This window comes from Scyliorhinus torazame, chromosome 22, assembly GCF_047496885.1.
Source record: "Scyliorhinus torazame isolate Kashiwa2021f chromosome 22, sScyTor2.1, whole genome shotgun sequence".
NCBI classification, from domain to species: domain Eukaryota; kingdom Metazoa; phylum Chordata; class Chondrichthyes; order Carcharhiniformes; family Scyliorhinidae; genus Scyliorhinus; species Scyliorhinus torazame.
In genome coordinates this window covers 22,118,773-22,136,552 of record NC_092728.1, presented here as the reverse complement: position 1 = coordinate 22,136,552, position 17,780 = coordinate 22,118,773, and the positions used below count along the sequence as shown (strand labels likewise).

At 56.4% G+C, this 17,780-nt stretch overlaps 1 protein-coding gene across 1 annotated transcript in view; it reads left to right on the top strand.

Annotated features, from left to right (window-relative positions):
* Window positions 1-17,780, top strand: part of LOC140398957 (lysine-specific demethylase 5C-like) — a 78,676-nt gene that overhangs the window by 40,935 nt on the left and 19,961 nt on the right. The window contains exon 13 of the mRNA XM_072487957.1: window positions 7,241-7,316. Within this exon, the coding sequence (XP_072344058.1) occupies window positions 7,241-7,316 (76 nt within the window). The remainder of the gene's footprint in view (window positions 1-7,240; window positions 7,317-17,780) is intronic.

Below are 17,780 nucleotides of genomic sequence, written 5' to 3'. Positions count from 1 at the left end.
CCCCCCCCCATATCCTTTGATCCCCATCGCCCCGAGTGCTGTATCTAACAGCTTCTTGAAAACATACAATATTTTGACCTCAACTACTTCCTGTGGTAACGAATTCCACAGGCCGACCACTCTCTGGGTGAGGAAATGTCTCCTCGTCTCTGTCCGAAATGGTCTACCCCGTATCCTCAGACTGTGACCCCTGGTTCTGGACACCCCCACCATCGGGACCATCCTTCCTGCATCGACCCTGTCCAGTCCTGTCCTATAGGTTTCTATGAGATCCCCCCTCATTATTCTCAACTCCAGCAAATACAATCCTAACCAATTCAATCTCTCCTCATCCGTCACTCCCGCCATCCCAGGAATCAGTCCGGTAAACCTTCGCTACACTCCCGCTAGAGCAAAAACATCCTTCCTCAGATAAGGAGACCAAAACTGCACAGAATTCCAGGTGTGGCCTCGCCAAGGCCCTGTATAATTGCATCAAGGCATTCCAGCTCCTGTACTCGAATCCCCTGGCTATGAAGGCCAGCATGCCATTTGCCTTCTTTACCGCCTGCTTACCTTCAGTGACTGGTGTACGAGGACATCCAGGTCTCGTTGCACATTCCCCTCTCCTAATTTATGGCCATTCTTGTTTTTGCTACCAAAAGTGGATAACCTCCCACATCTTTAGGGAGGATGCCACAACTGGACTCACAGTCTACTTACCCAGGGAGAGTGGGAGGAGGGGGGGGGGGGCATTGTCTTCTCTACCTGCACCCACTCTGCCACCCCACCGCCCGCCTCCCCCACCGCTGCCGCACCGTCTCCACATTCGTCGCCTAGTTGTAATGTAGCAGATTTCCGAATCCGCTATATGCCACCCGTACGAATGCCGAAATTAACCTGTGCACCCTTCGGAAGAACGCCTTTGGCAGGAATATTGGGAGGCACTGGAAAACGAACAAAAACCTGGGGAAGACGTTCATCTTGACGGTCTGCACCACTCCCCGCTGGTGACAGCAGGAGTGCGTTCCACCTCTTCAGATCCCCTTTCAGTCCCTCCACTAAGCCTGATTCCACTTGCGTGTTGTGGCCCAGTCGTGGGCCACCTCAATACCCAGGTATCTAAAGCTGCTGTTGGCCAGCCTAATTGGCAGGGCACTCAAATTTTCACTCCTCTCCTGGGCGTGCACCAGAAACACTGCCCTTTTTGCCACATTCAGTTGGCCTCCCGAGAAAGCACCAAACTTCCTCAATATGGCCATTATCTTATCCATACATTCCTACGGATTTGCAGCAAATCATCCGCATACAGCAAAACCCTTTACTCCCTATCTCCCTGACAAAGCCCAACTGTACTCTCGATGCCCAGAGCACGATGGCCAAAGGTTCAATGACCAGCGCAGAGGGACAAGGACGGCAGCACCTCTGCCCCGTGCCCCTATACAACTGGAAATCCCCAGAACAAAGAAAATTACAGCACAGGAACAGGCCCTTCGGCCCTCCCAGCCTGCGCCGATCCAGATCCTTTATCTAAACCTGTCGCCTATTTTCCAAGGATCGACTTCCCTCTGTTCCCCGCCAGTTCATATATCTGTCTAGATGCATCTTAAATGATGCTATCGTGCCCGCCTCTACCACCTCCGCTGGCAAAGCGTTCCAGGCACCCACCACCCTCTGCATAAAAAACTTTCCACGCACATCTCCCTTAAACATTCCCCCTCTCACCTTGAAATCGTGACCCCTTGTAATTGACACCCCCACTCTTGGAAAAACCTTGTTGCTATCCACCCTGTCCATACCTCTCATAATTTTGTAGACCTCAATCAGGTCCCCCCTCAACCTCTGTCTTTCCAACGAAAATAATCCTAATCTACTCAACCTTTCTTCACAGCTAGCACCCTCCATACCAGGCAACATCCTGGTGAACCTCTTCTGCACCCTCTCTAAAGCATCCACATCCTTCTGATAATGTGGTGACCAGAATTGCACGCAGTATTCCAAATGTGGCCTAACTAAAGTCCTATACAACTGTAACATGACCTGCCGACTCTTGTACTCAATACCCCGTCCGACGAAGGCAAGCATGCTGTATGCCTTCTTGACCACTCTATCGACCTGCGTTGCCACCTTCAGGGTACAATGGACCTGAACTCCCAGATCTCTCTGTACATCAATTTTCCCCAGGACTCTTCCATTGACCGTAGAGTCCGCTCTTGAATTAGATCTTCCAAAATGCATCACCTCGCATTTGCCTGGATTGAACTCCATCTGTCATTTCTCTGCCCAACTCTCCAATCTATCTATATTTTGCTGTATTCTCTGACAGTCCTCCTCACTATCTGCAACTCCACCAATCTTGGTATCATCTGCAAATTTGCTAATCAGACCGCCTATACCTTCGTCCAGATCATTTATGTATATCACTAACAACAGTGGTCCGAGCACGGATCCCTGTGGAACACCACTAGTCACCTTTCTCCATTTTGAGACACTCCCTTCCACCACTACTCTCTGTCTCCTGTTGCCCAGGCAGTTCTTTATCCATCTAGCAAGTACACCCTGAACCCAATACAACTTCACTTTTTCCATCAACCTGCCATGGGAAACTTTATCAAACGCCTTACTGAAGTCCATGTATATGACATCTACAGCCCTTCCCTCATCAATTAACTTTGTCACTTCCTCAAAGAGTTCTATTAGTTTTGTAAGACATGACCTTCCCTGCACAAAACCATGCTGCCTATCACTGATAAGTCTATTTTCTTCCAAATGTGAATAGATCCTATCCCTCAGTATCTTCTCCAACAGTTTGCCTACCACTGACGTCAAGCTTATAGGTCTATAATTCCCTGGATAATCCCTGCTACCCTTCTTAAACAAAGGGACAACATTAGGAATTCTCCAGTCCTCCGGGACCTCACCCGTGCTCAAGGATGCTGCAAAGATATCTGTTAAAGCCCCAGCGATTTCTTCCCTCGCTTCCCTCAGTAACCTGGGATAGATCCCACCCGGACCTGGGGACTTGTCCACCTTAATGCCTTTTAGAATACCCAAAACCTCCCCTTCCTTATGCCTACTTGACCTAGAGTATTTAAACATCCAGCCCTAGCCTCAACATCCGTTATGTTCCTCTCCGTGGTGAATACCTATGCAAAGTACTCATCAAGAATCTCACCCATTTCCTCTGACTCCACGCATAAATTCCCTCTTTTATCTTTGAGTGGGCCAATCCTTTCTCTAGTTACCCTCTTGCTCCTCATTTATGAATAAAAGGCTTTGGCATTTTCCTTAACCCTGTTAGCCAAAGATATTTCATGACCCCTTTTAGCCCTCTTTATTGCACGTTTGAGATTTGTCCTACTTTCCCGATATTCCTCCAAAGAATCATCTGTTTTAAGTCGCCTAGATCTTATGTATGCTTCCTTTTTCATCTTAGCTAGTCTCACAATTCCACCCGTCATCCGTGGTTCCCTAATCTTGCCATTTCTATCCCTCATTTTCACAGGGACATGTCTGTCCTGCACTCTAATCAGCCTTTCCTTAAAAGACTCCCACATTTCAAATGTGGATTTACCCTTAAACAGCTGCTCCCAATCCACGTTCCCTAGCTCCTGCCAAATTTTGTTATACTTGGCCTTTCCCCAATTTAGCACCATCTTTAGGACCACTCTCGTCTTTGTCCATGAGTATTCTAAAACTTATGGAATTGTGATCGCGTTTCCCAAATTAATCACCGACTGAAACTTCAACCACCTGGCCGGGATCATTCCCCAATACCAGGTCCAGTATGGCCCCTTCCCGAGTTGAACTATTTACAGACTGAGTTTTTCCTTACACGAACTGTGGGGGCAGCATATAGTATCTGCACCCTGGAGATGAACATTGGCCCAAACCCAAACCTCCCAGGATGGGGGCTGAGGGAGCGACGTACTGACACTGTCAGAAAGTCAGTATTGAGGCAGAGCCGCACTGTCGGAGGGTCAGCGCTGAGGGAGTGCCGCACTGTCGGAGGGTCAGTACTGAGGCAGCGCCGCACTGTCGGAGCGACAGCGCTGAGGGAGCGCCGCACTGTCGGAGTGTCAGTGCTGAGGGAGCCGCAGTGTCGGAGGGTCCATGCTGAGGGAGCGCCGCACTGTCGGAGGGTCAGTGCTGAGGGAGCCGCAGTGTCGGAGGGTCCATGCTGAGGGAGCGCCGCACTGTCGGAGGGTCAGTGCTGAGGGAGCACCGCACTGTCGGAGGGTCAGTGCTGAGGGAGTGCCGCACTGTCGGAGGGTCAGTGCTGAGGGAGCGCCGCACTGTCGGAAAGTCAGTGCTGAGGGAGCGCCGCACTGTCGGAGGGTCAGTGCTGAGGGAGCGCTGCACTGGCGTAGGGTCAGTGCTGAGGGAGCGCCGCACTGTCGGAGGGTCAGTGCTGAGGGAGCGCCGCACTGTCGGAGTGTCAGTGCTGAGGGAGCACCGCACTGTCGGAGGGTCAGTGCTGAGGGAGTGCCGCACTGTCGGAGGGTCAGTGCTGAGGGAATGCCGCACTGTCGGAGGGTCAGTGCTGAGGGAGCGCCGCACTGTGGGAGGGTCAGTGCTGAGGGAGCGCCGCACTGTCGGAGGGTCAGTGCTGAGGGTGCGCCGCACTGTCGGAGGGTCAGTGCTGAGGGAGCGCCGCACTGTCAGAGGGTCAGTGCTGAGGGAGCGCCGCACTGTCGGAGGGTCAGTGCTGAGGGTGCGCCGCACTGTCGGAGGGTCAGTGCTGAGGGAGTGCCGCACTGTCGGAGGGTCAGTGCTGAGGGAGCGACGCTCTGTGGGAGGGTCGTGCTGAGGGAGCGCCGCACTGTCGGAGGGTCAGTGCTGGTGGAGCTGCAGTGTCGGAGGGTCAGTGCTGAGGGAGCGCCACACTGTCGGAGGGTCAGTACTGAGGGAGCGCCGCACTGTCGGAGGGTCAGTGCTGAGGGAGCGCTGCATTGTCGGAGTGTCAGTACTGAGGGAGCGCCGCACTGTCGGGAGTGTCAGTGCTGAGGGAGCGCCGCACTGTCGGAGTGTCAGTGCTGAGGGAGCGCCGCACTGTGGGAGGGTCAGTGCTGAGGGAGCGCCGCATTGTCGGAGTGTCAGTGCTGAGGGAGCGCCGCACTGTGGGAGGGTCAGTGCTGAGGGAGCGCCGCACTGTGGGACGGTCAGTGCTGAGGGAGCACCGCACTGTCTGAGGGTCAGTGCTGAGGGAGAGCCGCACTGTGGGAGGGTCAGTGCTGAGGGAGCGCCGCATTGTCGGAGTGTCAGTGCTGAGGGAGCGCTGCACTGTCGGAGGGTCAGTGCTTAGGGAGCGCCGCACTGTCGGAGGGTCAGTACTGAGGCAGCGCCGCACTGTCGGAGCGACAGCGCTGAGGGAGCGCCTCACTGTCGGAGGGTCAGTGTTGAGGGAGCGCCGCACTGTCGGAGGGTCAGTGCTGAGGGTGCGCCGCACTATTGGAGGGTCAGTGCTGTGGGAGTGCCGCACTGTCGGAGGGTCAGTGCTGAGGGGGTGCCGCAATGTCAGAGGGTCAGTGCTGAGGGAGTGCCGCACTGTCGGAGCGACAGCGCTGAGGGAGCACCGCACTGTCGAAGGGTAATTGCTGATGGAATGTTGCACTGTCAGAGGGTCAGTGCTGAGGGAGTGCTGCACTGTCGGAGAGTCAGTGCTGATGGAGGGTCAGTGCTGAGGGTGCGCCGCACTATTGGAGGGTCAGTGCTGTGGGAGTGCCGCACTGTCGGAGGGTCAGTACTGATGGAGCGCCGCAATGTCAGAGGGTCAGTGCTGAGGGAGTGCCTCACTGTCGGAGGGTCAGTGCTGAGGGAGCGCGCACTGTCGGAGGGTCAGTACTGAGGAAGCGCCCTACTATCGAAGGGTCCGTGTTGAGAAAGCACTGCACTGTTGGCAGGTCTGTTTTGACAGAGTGCAGCACTATAGGAGGGTCGTTGCTGTGCCAGTGCAGCACTATAGGAGGGTCGTTGCTGTGCCAGTGCAGCACTGTCAGACAGTCAGTACGGAGGGAGTGCCGCACTGTCAGAGGGTGAGTGCTGAGGGAGTGCCTCACTGTCGGAGGGTCAGTGCTGAGGGAGCGCCGCACTGTCGGAGCCGGAGGGTCAGTGCTGAGGGAGCCGCAGTGTCGGAGGGTCCGTGCTGAGGAAGCGCCGCACTGTCGGAGGGTGAGTGCTGAGGGAGCACCGCACTGTCGGAGGGCCAGTACTGAGGAAGCGCCGCACTGTCGGAGGGTCAGTGCTGAGGGAGCACCGCACTGTCGGAGGGTGAGTGCTGAGGGAGCGCCGCACTGTCGGAGGGTGAGTGCTGAGGGAGCACCGCACTGTCGGAGGGCCAGTACTGAGGAAGCGCCGCACTGTCGGAGGGTCAGTGCTGAGGGAGCACCGCACTGTCGGAGGGTCAGTGCTGAGGGAGCACCGCACTGTCGGAGGGTGAGTGCTGAGGGAGCGCCGCACTGTCGGAGGGTCAGTGCTGAGGGAGCACCGCAGTGTCGGAGGGTCAGTGCTGAGGGAGTGCCGCACTGTCGGAGGGTCAGTGCTGAGGGAGCGCCGCACTGTCGGAGGGTCAGTGCTGAGGGAGCGCCGCACTGTCGGAGTGTCAGTGCTGAGGGAGCGCCGCATTGTCGGAGTGTCAGTGCTGAGGGAGCGCCGCACTGTCGGAGGGTCAGTGCTGAGGGAGCGCCGCACTGTGGGAGGGTCAGTGCTGAGGGAGCACCGCCCTGTCTGAGGGTCAGTGCGAAGGGAGAGCCGCACTGTGGGAGGGTCAGTGCTGAGGGAGCGCCGCATTGTCAGAGTGTCAGTGCTGAGGGAGCGTTGCACTGTCGGAGCGTCAGTGCTGAGGGAGCGCCGCACTGTCGGAGGGTCAGTGCTGAGGGAGCGCCGCACTGTGGGAAGGTCAGTGCTGAGGGGGCGCCGCATTGTCTGAGTGTCAGTGCTGAGGGAGCGCCGCACTGTCGGAGGGTCAGTGCTGGTGGAGCTGCAGTGTCGGAGGGTCAGTGCTGGTGGAGTGCCCGCTTTGTGCTATCTGCCATGTTGTGTAGTCCCTGCACAAGCACTCCGCCTACAGCAGCTTTTTATGAATGAACTCTGTGTCTGTGATTGACCTGGTTTCCAATTTCTGCTTGGAACTGTGTGTTGACTGGGAGCTGCTTGTTGCTATCTCGGAGAGTGTGTCAGATTTCTGACAAATAGCCATGAGTTCAGAGCTGTCTGTGCAAATCAGCTGGCAGCACATGATATCTGTTGATCTCTATTCCAGCTGGATGGGGGCGGTGGTGATGCAGTCGAACAGTCACCGGAAAATAAAGAAACGAGCAGTCCCACAGAAACAGCAGGTAACTGCCCGGGAGCATCTCTCTGTCCCGCGCTCTCTGTCTGTCCCTCTCCATGTCTGTCCCTCTCCATGTCTGTCCCTCTCTCTCTGTCTGTCCCTCTCTCTCTGTCTGTCCCTCTCTCTCTGTCTGTCCCTCCCTCTCTGTCTGTCCCCCTCTCTCTGTCTGTCCCTCTCTCTCTGTCTGTCCCTCTCTCTCTCGGTCTGTCCCTCCCTCTCTCGGTGTGTCCCTCCCTCTCTCGGTCTGTCCCTCCCTCTCTCGGTCTGTCCCTCCCTCTCTCGCTCTGTCCCTCCCTCTCTCGGTCTGTCCCTCCCTCTCTCGGTCTGTCCCTCCCTCTCTCGGTCTGTCCCTCCCTCTCTCGGTCTGGCCCTCCCTCTCTCGGTCTGTCCCCCTCGCTCTGTCTGTCCCCCTCGCTCTGTCTGTCCCCCTCGCTCTGTCGGTCCCTCTCGCTCTGTCTGTCCCTCTCGCTCTGTCTGTCCCTCTCGCTCTCTGTCTGTCCCTCTCGCTCTCTGTCTGTCCCTCTCGCTCTCTGTCTGTCCCTCTCGCTCTCTGTCTGTCCCTCTCGCTCTCTGTCTGTCCCTCTCGCTCTCTGTCTGTCCCTCTCCCTCTGACTGTCCCTCTCCATCTGTCAGTCCCTCTCCCTCTGTCATGCCCCTCTCTCTCTCTCTCCCACTGTCGTCCCTCCGTCTCTCTGTCTGCCCCTCCCTCTCTCTGTCTGTCCCTCCCTCGCTCTGTCTGTCCCTCTATCTCTCCCTCTGTCTGTCCCTCTAGCTCTGTCTGTCCCTCTCTCTCTGTCTGTCCCTTTCTCTGTCTGTCCCGCTCTCTCTGTCTGTCCCTCTCTTTCTGTCTGTCCCTCTCTTTCTGTCTGTCCCTCTCGCTCTGTCTGTCCCTCTCGCTCTGTCTGTCCCTCTCTCGCTCTGTCTGTCCCTCTCTCGCTCTGTCTGTCCCTCTCTCGCTCTGTCTGTCCCTCTCTCGCTCTGTCTGTCCCTCTCTCGCTCTGTCTGTCCCTCTCTCGCTCTGTCTGTCCCTCTCTCGCTCTGTCTGTCCCTCTCTCGCTCTGTCTGTCCCTCTCTCGCTCTGTCTGTCCCTCTCTCGCTCTGTCTGTCCCTCTCTCGCTCTGTCTGTCCCTCTCTCGCTCTGTCTGTCCCTCTCTCGCTCTGTCTGTCCCTCTCTCGCTCTGTCTGTCCCTCTCTCGCTCTGTCTGTCCCTCTCTCGCTCTGTCTGTCCCTCTCTCGCTCTGTCTGTCCCTCTCTCGCTCTGTCTGTCCCTCTCTCGCTCTGTCTGTCCCTCTCTCGCTCTGTCTGTCCCTCTCTCGCTCTGTCTGTCCCTCTCTCGCTCTGTCTGTCCCTCTCTCGCTCTGTCTGTCCCTCTCTCGCTCTGTCTGTCCCTCTCTCGCTCTGTCTGTCCCTCTCTCGCTCTGTCTGTCCCTCTCTCGCTCTGTCTGTCCCTCTCTCGCTCTGTCTGTCCCTCTCTCGCTGTCTGTCCCTCTCTCGCTGTCTGTCCCTCTCTCGCTGTCTGTCCCCCTCTCTCTGTCTGTCCCCCTCTCTCTGTCCCTCTCTCTCTGTCTGTCCCTCTCTCTCTGTCTGTCCCTCTCTCTCTGTCTGTCCCTCTCTCTCTGTCTGTCCCTCTTTCTCTGTCTATCTCTCTCTCTTTGTCTGTCCCCCCCTCTCTCTGTCGTCCCTCCCTCTCTCTGTCGTCACTCCCTCTCACTGTCTGTCCCTCCCTCTCTCGGTCTGTCCCTCTCTCTCTCTCTCTCTGTCTCTCCCTCTCTCTCTGTCTGTCCTCCTCTCTCTGTCTGTCCCTCTCTCTCTGTCTGTCTCTCTCTCTCTGTCGTCCCTCCCTCTCACTGTTTGTCCCTCCCTCTCTCGGTCTGTCCCTCCCTCTCTCGGTCTGGCCCTCCCTCTCTCTGTCTATCTCTCTCTCTTTGTCTGTCCCCCCTCTCTCTGTCGTCCCTCCCTCTCTCTCTCTGTCCCTGCCTCTCTGTCTGTCCCTGCCTCTCTGTCTGTCCCGCTCTCTCTGTCTGTCCCTCTCTCGCTCTGTCTGTCCCTCTCTCGCTCTGTCTGTCCCTCTCTCGCTCTGTCTGTCCCTCTCTCGCTCTGTCTGTCCCTCTCTCGCTCTGTCTGTCCCTCTCTCGCTCTGTCTGTCCCTCTCTCGCTCTGTCTGTCCCTCTCTCGCTCTGTCTGTCCCTCTCTCGCTCTGTCTGTCCCTCTCTCGCTCTGTCTGTCCCTCTCTCGCTCTGTCTGTCCCTCTCTCGCTCTGTCTGTCCCTCTCTCGCTCTGTCTGTCCCTCTCTCGCTCTGTCTGTCCCTCTCTCGCTCTGTCTGTCCCTCTCTCGCTCTGTCTGTCCCTCTCTCGCTCTGTCTGTCCCTCTCTCGCTCTGTCTGTCCCTCTCTCGCTGTCTGTCCCTCTCTCGCTGTCTGTCCCTCTCTCGCTGTCTGTCCCTCTCTCGCTGTCTGTCCCTCTCTCGCTCTGTCTGTCCCTCTCTCGCTCTGTCAGTCCCTCTCTCGCTCTGTCAGTCCCTCTCTCGCTGTCAGTCCCTCTCTCGCTGTCAGTCCCTCTCTCGCTGTCAGTCCCTCTCTCGCTGTCTGTCCCTCTCTCGCTGTCTGTCCCTCTCTCGCTGTCTGTCCCTCTCTCGCTGTCTGTCCCTCTCTCTGTGTCTGTCCCTCTCCCTCTGTCCCTCTCTCTCTGTCTGTCCCTCTCTCTCTGTCTGTCCCTCTCTCTCTGTTTGTCCCTCCTTCTCCCTGTCTGTCCCTCCCTCTCTCGGTCTGTCCCTCCCTCTCTCGGTCTGTCCCTCCCTCTTTCGGTCTGTCCCTCCCTCTTTCGGTCTGTCCCTCCCTCTTTCGGTCTGTCCCTCCCTCTTTCGGTCTGTCCCTCCCTCTCTCGGTCTGTCCCTCCCTCTCTCGGTCTGTCCCTCCCTCTCTCGGTCTGTCCCTCCCTCTCTCGGTCTGTCCCTCCCTCTCTCGGTCTGTCCCTCCCTCTCTCGGTCTGTCCCTCCCTCTCTCTGTCTGGCCCTACCTCTCTCTGTCTGGCCCTACCTCTCTCTGTCTGGCCCTACCTCTCTCAGTCTGGCCATCCCTCTCTCTGTCTGTCCCCCTCTCTCTGTCCCTCTCTCTCTGTCTGTCCCTCTCTCTCTGTCTGTCCCTCTCTCTCTGTCTGTCCCTCTCTCTCTGTCTGTCCCTCTCTCTCTGTCTGTCCCTCTCTCTCTGTCTGTCCCTCTCTCTCTGTCTGTCCCTCTCTCTCTGACTGTCCCTCATCCTCTGACTGTCCCTCAGCCTCTGTCTGTCCCTCTTTCTCTGTCTATCTCTCTCTCTTTGTCTGTCCCCCCCTCTCTCTGTCGTCCCTCCCTCTCTCTGTCGTCACTCCCTCTCACTGTCTGTCCCTTCCTCTCTAGGTCTGTCCCTCTTTCTCTGTCTATCTCTCTCTCTTTGTCTGTCCCCCCCTCTCTCTGTCGTCCCTCCCTCTCTCTGTCGTCACTCCCTCTCACTGTCTGTCCCTCCCTCTCTCTGTCTGTCCCTCCCTCTCTCGGTCTGTCCCTCTCTCTCTGTCTCTCCCTCTCTCTCTGTCTGACCTCCTCTCTCTGTCTGTCCCTCTCTCTCTGTCTGTCCCTCTCTCTCTGTCGTCCCTCCCTCTCACTGTTTGTCCCTCCCTCTCTCTGACTGTCCCTCTCTCGGTCTGTCCCTCCCTCTCTCGGTCTGTCCCTCCCTCTCTCGGTCTGTCCCTCCCTCTCTCGGTCTGGCCCTCCCTCTCTCGGTCTGGCCCTCCCTCTCTGTCTATCTCTCTCTCTTTGTCTGTCCCCCCCTCTCTCTGTCGTCCCTCCCTCTCTCTTTCTGTCGTCCCTCCCTCTCTCTCTCTGTCGTCCCTCCCTCTCTCTCTCTGTCGTCCCTCCCTCTCACTGTTTGTCCCTCTCTCTCTGTCTGTCCCTCTCTCTCTGTCTGTCCCCCCCTCTCTCTGACTATCCCTCTCTCTCTGACTATCCCTCTCTCTCTGATTGTCCCTCTCTCTCTGTCTGTCCCTCCTTCTCCCTGTCTGTCCCTCCTTCTCCCTGTCTGTCCCTCTCTCTCTCGGTCTGTCCCTCCCTCTCTCGGTCTGTCCCTCCCTCTCTCGGTCTCTCCCTCCCTCTCTCGGTCTCTCCCTCCCTCTCTCGGTCTCTCCCTCCCGCTCGCTGTCTGGCCCTCCCTCTCGCTGTCTGGCCCTCCCTCTCGCTGTCTGGCCCTCCCTCTCTCGGTCTGTCCCTCCCTCTCGCAGTCTGGCCCTCCCTCTCGCTGTCTGGCCCTCCCTCTCGCTGTCTGGCCCTCCCTCTCGCTGTCTGGCCCTCCCTCTCTCTGTCTGGCCCTCCCTCTCTCTGTCTGGCCCTCCTTCTCTCTGTCTGGCCCTCCCTCTCGCTCTGTCTGTCACTCCCTCTCGCTCTGTCTGTCCCCCTCTCTCTGTCTGTCCCTCTGTCTGTCCCCCTCTCTCTGTCTGTCCCTCCCTCTCTCTGTCTGTCCCTCTCTCTCTGTCTGTCCCTCTCGCTCTGTCTGTCCCTCTCGCTCTGTCTGTCCCTCTCTCGCTGTCTGTCCCTCTCTCGCTGTCTGTCCCTCTCTCTCTGTCTGTCCCCCTCCTTCTGTCTGTCCCCCTCCTTCTGTCTGTCCCGCTCCCTCTGTCTGACCCCCTCCCTCTGTCTGTCCCCCTCCCACTGTCAGTCCCTCTCTCTCTGTCTGTCCCTCTCTCTCTGTCTGTCCCTCTCTCTCTTTCTGTCCCTCTCTCTCTTTCTGTCCCTCTCTCTCTGTCTGTCCCTCTCTCTGTGTCTGTCCCTCTCTCTGTGTCTGTCCCTCTCTCTGTGTCTGTCCCTCTCTCTGTGTCTGTCCCTCTCTCTGTGTCTGTCCCTCTCTCTGTGCCTGTCCCTCTCTCTCTGTGCCTGTCCCTCTCGCTCTGTCTGTCCCTCTCGCTCTGTCTGTCCCTCTCGCTCTGTCTGTCCCTCTCGCTCTGTCTGTCCCTCTCGCTCTGTCTGTCCCTCTCGCTCTGTCTGTCCCTCTCGCTCTGTCTGTCCCTCTCGCTCTCTGCCTGTCCCCCTCTCTCTGTCTGTCCCTCTCCCTCTGTCATCCCCCCCTCTCTCTCTCCCACTGTCGTCCCTCCGTCTCTCTGTCTGTCCCTCTCGCTCTGTCTGTCCCTCTACCTCTCCCTCTGTCTGTCCCTCTAGCTCTGTCTCTCCCTCTCTCTCTGTCTGTCCCTTTCTCTGTCTGTCCCTCTCTTTCTGTCTGTCCCTCTCGCTCTGTCTGTCCCCCTCCCTCTGTCTGTCCCCCTCCCTCTGTCTGTCCCCCTCCCTCTGTCTGTCCCCCTCCCTCTGTCTGTCCCCCTCCCTCTGTCTGTCCCCCTCCCTCTGTCTGTCCCCCTCCCTCTGTCTGTCCCCCTCCCTCTGTCTGTCCCCCTCCCTCTGTCTGTCCCCCTCCCTCTGTCTGTCGCTCTCTGTCTGTCCCCCTCTCTCTGTCTGTCCCTCTCCCTCTGTCATCCCCCCCTCTCTCTCTCCCACTGTCGTCCCTCCGTCTCTCTGTCTGTCCCTCTCGCTCTGTCTGTCCCTCTACCTCGCCCTCTGTCTGTCCCTCTAGCTCTGTCTCTCCCTCTCTCTCTGTCTGTCCCTTTCTCTGTCTGTCCCTCTCTCTCTGTCTGTCCCTCTCTTTCTGTCTGTCCCTCTCGCTCTGTCTGTCCCCCTCCCTCTGTCTGTCCCCCTCCCTCTGTCTGTCCCCCTCCCTCTGTCTGTCCCCCTCCCTCTGTCTGTCCCCCTCCCTCTGTCTGTCCCCCTCCCTCTGTCTGTCCCCCTCCCTCTGTCTGTCCCCCTCCCTCTGTCTGTCCCCCTCCCTCTGTCTGTCCCCCTCCCTCTGTCTGTCCCCCTCCCTCTGTCTGTCCCCCTCGCTCTGTCTGTCCCCCTCGCTCTGTCTGTCCCCCTCGCTCTGTCTGTCCCCCTCGCTCTGTCTGTCCCTCTCGCTCTGTCTGTCCCTCTCGCTCTGTCTGTCCCTCTCGCTCTGTCTGTCCCTCTCGCTCTGTCTGTCCCTCTCGCTCTGTCTGTCCCTCTCGCTCTGTCTGTCCCTCTCGCTCTGTCTGTCCCTCTCGCTCTGTCTGTCCCTCTCGCTCTGTCTGTCCCTCTCGCTCTGTCTGTCCCTCTCGCTCTGTCTGTCCCTCTCGCTCTGTCTGTCCCTCTCTCGCTGTCCCGGCCTGTCCCCCGCTCCCGGCCTGTCCCCCGCTCCCGGCCTTTCCCATCTCGACCTGTCCCCGCTCGGCCTGTCCCCCGCTCCCGGCCTGTCCCCCGCTCCCGGCCTTTCCCATCTCGACGTGTACCCGCTCGGCCTGTCCCCCGCTCCCGGCCTGTACCCAGCTCGCCCTGTCCCCGCTCGCCCTGTCCCCGCTCGCCCTGTCCCCGCTCGCCCTGTCCCCGCTCGCCCTGTACCCCGCTCGGCCTGTCCCCGCTCGGCCTGTCCCCGCTCGGCCTGTCCCCGCTCGGCCTGTCCCCGCTCGGCCTGTCCCCACTCGGCCTGTCCCCGCTCGGCCTGTCCCCCGCTCCCAGCCTGTCCCCGCTCCCGGCCTGTCCCCGCTCCCGGCCTGTCCCCGCTCCCGGCCTGTCCCCCGCTCCCGGCCTGTACCCAGCTCGCCCTGTCCCCGCTCGCCCTGTCCCCGCTCGCCCTGTCCCCGCTCGCCCTGTCCCCGCTCGCCCTGTCCCCGCTCGCCCTGTCCCCGCTCGCCCTGTCCCCGCTCGGCCTGTCCCCGCTCGCCCTGTCCCCGTTCGGCCTGTCCCCCGCTCCCGGCCTGTACCCCGCTCAGCCTGTCCCTCGCTCCCGGCCTGTACCCGCTCAGCCTGACCCCGCTCGGCCTGTGCCTTGCTCCCGGCCTGGACCCCGCTCGCCCTGTCACGCGTGGCTTGTCCCGCTCACGGCCTGTCCCGCTCACAGCCTGTCCCGCTCTTGGTTGCCCGCCCTCAGCCTGTCCTGCCCTGTCTCCATCTTCCCCTGCCCTTTCTCCTTGTTTCCATTTTATATATAGAATAACAGATACCCAGGAGTGAGTTACAAACTGGGGTCTAATCGAGGGGTTCAGGAGTGAGTTACAGACTGAGGTCTAATCGAGATGTTCAGGAGTGAGTTACAGACTGGGATCTAATCGAGATGTTCAGGAGTGAGTTACAGACTAAGGTCTAATCGAGATGTTCAGGAGTGAGTTACAGACTGGGATCTAATCGAGATGTTCAGGAGTGAGTTACAGACTGGGATCTAATCGAGATGTTCAGGAGTGAGTTACAGACTGGGATCTAATCGAGATGTTCAGGAGTGAGTTACAGACTGGGATCTAATCGAGATGTTCAGGAGTGAGTTACAGACTGAGGTCTAATTGAGATGTTCAGGAGTGAGTTACAGACTGGGATCTAATCAAGATGTTCAGGAGTGAGTTACAGACTGGGGTCTAATCAAGATGTTCAGGAGTGAGTTACAGACTGGGATCTAATTGAGATGTTCAGGAGTGAGTAATAGACTGGGATCTAATCGAGGGGTTCAGGAGTGAGTTACAGACTGGGATCTAATTGAGATGTTCAGGAGTGAGTTACAGACTGGGATCTAATCGAGGGGTTCAGGAGTGAGTTACTGACTGGGATCTAATTGAGATGTTCAGGAGTGAGTTACAGACTGGGATCGAATCGAGATGTTCAGGAGTGAGTTACAGACTGGGATCTAATTGAGATGTTCAGGAGTGAGTTACAGACTGGGATCTAATCAAGATGTTCAGGAGTGAGTTACAGACTGGGGTCTAATCAAGATGTTCAGGAGTGAGTTACAGACTGGGATCTAATTGAGATGTTCAGGAGTGAGTAATAGACTGGGATCTAATCGAGGGGTTCAGGAGTGAGTTACAGACTGGGATCTAATTGAGATGTTCAGGAGTGAGTTACAGACTGGGATCTAATCGAGGGGTTCAGGAGTGAGTTACTGACTGGGATCTAATTGAGATGTTCAGGAGTGAGTTACAGACTGGGATCGAATCGAGATGTTCAGGAGTGAGTTACAGACTGGGATCTAATTGAGATGTTCAGGAGTGAGTAACAGACTGGGATCTAATCGAGGGATTCAGGAGTGAGTTACAGACTGGGGTCTAATCGAGATGTTCTGGAGTGAGTTACAGACTGGGGTCTAATCGAGATGTTCAGGAGTGAGTTACAGACTGGGATCTAATCGAGGGGTTCAGGAGTGAGTTACAGGCTGGGGTCTAATCGAGATGTTCAGGAGTGAGTTACAGGCTGGGGTCTAATCGAGATGTTCAGGAGTGAGTTACAGACTGCGGTCTAATCGAGGGGTTCAGGAGTGAGTTACAGACTGGGGTCTAATCGAGAAGTTCAGGAGTGAGTTACAGACTGGGGTCTAATCGAGATGTTCAGGAGTGAGTTACAGACTGGGATCTAATCGAGATGTTCAGGAGTGAGTTACAGACTGGGGTCTAATCGAGATGTTCCGGAGTGAGTTACAGACTAGGATCTAATCGAGGGGTTCAGGAGTGAGTTACAGACTGGGGTCTAATCGAGGGGTTCAGGAGTGAGTTACAGACTGGGGTCTAATCGAGATGTTCAGGAGTGAGTTACAGACTGGGGTCTAATCGAGATGTTCAGGAGTGAGTTACAGACTGGGATCTAATCGAGGGGTTCAGGGGTGAGTTACTAACTGGGATCTAATAGAGGTGTTCAGGCGTGAGTTACATACTGGGATCTAATCGAGATGTTCAGGAGTGAGTTACAGACTGGGATCTAATCGAGGGGTTCAGGAGTGAGTTACAGACTGGGGTCTAATCGAGGGGTTCAGGAGTGAGTTACAGACTGGGATCTAATCGAGGGGTTCAGGAGTGAGTTACAGATTGGGGTCTAATCGAGATGTTCAGGAGTGAGTTACAGACTGCGATCTAATCGAGATGTTCAGGAGTGAGTTACAGACTGGGGTATAATCGAGGGGTTCAGGAGTGAGTTACAGACTGTGATCTAATCGAGATGTTCAGGAGTGAGTTATAGACTGGGATATAATCGAGATGTTCCGGAGTGAGATACAGACTGGGGTCTAATCGAGATGTTCAGGCGTGAGTTACAGACTGGGATCTAATCGAGATGTTCAATATTGAGTTACAGACTGGGGTCTAATCGAGGGGTTCAGGAGTGAGTTACAGACTGGGATCTAATCGAGATGTTCAGGAGTGAGTTACAGACTGGGGTCTAATCGAGATGTTCTGGAGTGAGTTACAGACTGGGGTCTAATCGAGATGTTCAGGAGTGAGTTACAGACTGGGGTCTAATCGAGATGTTCAGGAGTGAGTTACAGACTGGTGTCTAATCGAGATGTTCAGGAGTGAGTTACAGACTGGGGTCTAATCGAGATGTTCAGGAGTGAGTTACAGACTGGGATCTAATCGAGATGTTCAGGAGTGAGTTACAGGCTGGGGTCTAATCGAGATGTTCAGGAGTGAGTTACAGACTGGGGTCTAATCGAGGGGTTCAGGAGGGAGTTTCAGACTGGAATCTACTCGAGATGTTCAGGAGTGAGTTACAGACTGGGGTCTAATCGAGATGTTCCGGAGTGAGTTTCAGACTGGGATCTAATCGAGATGTTCAGGAGTAAGTTACAGACTGGGGTCTAATCGAGATGTGCAGGAGTGAGTTACAGACTGGGATCTAATTGAGGGGTTCAGGAGTGAGTTACTAACTGGGATCTAATCGAGGTGTTCAGGAGTGAGTTACAGACTGGGATCTAATCGAGGGGTTCAGGAGTGAGTTACTAACTGGGATCTAATAGAGGTGTTCAGGAGTGAGTTGCATACTGGGATCTAATCTTGATGTTCAGGAGTGAGTTACAGACTGGGGTCTAATCGAGATGTTCAGGAGTGAGTTACAGACTGGGATCTAATCGAGGGGTTCAGGAGTGAGTTACTAACTGGGATCTAATAGAGGTGTTCAGGAGTGAGTTGCATACTGGGATCTAATCTTGATGTTCAGGAGTGAGGTACAGACTGGAATCTAATCGAGGGGTTCTGGAGTCAGTTACAGACTGGGATCTAATCGAGGGGTTCAGGAGTGAGTTACAGACTGGGATCTAATCGAGATGTTCAGGAGTGAGTTACAGACTGGGATCTAATCGAGAAGTTCAGGAGTGAGTTACAGACTGGGATCTAATCGAGATGTTCAGGAGTGAGTTACAGACTGGGGTCTAATCGAGATGTTCAGGAGTGAGTTACAGACTGGGATCTAATCGAGGGGTTCAGGAGTGAGTTACAGACTGGGATCTAATCGAGGGGTTCAGGAGTGAGTTACAGACTGGGATCTAATCGAGATGTTCAGGAGTGAGTTACAGACTGGGATCTAATCGAGGGGTTCAGGAGTGAGTTACAGACTGAGGTCTAATCGAGATGTTCAGGAGTGAGTTACAGACTGGGGTCTAATCGAGATGTTCAGGAGTGAGTTACAGACTGGGATCTA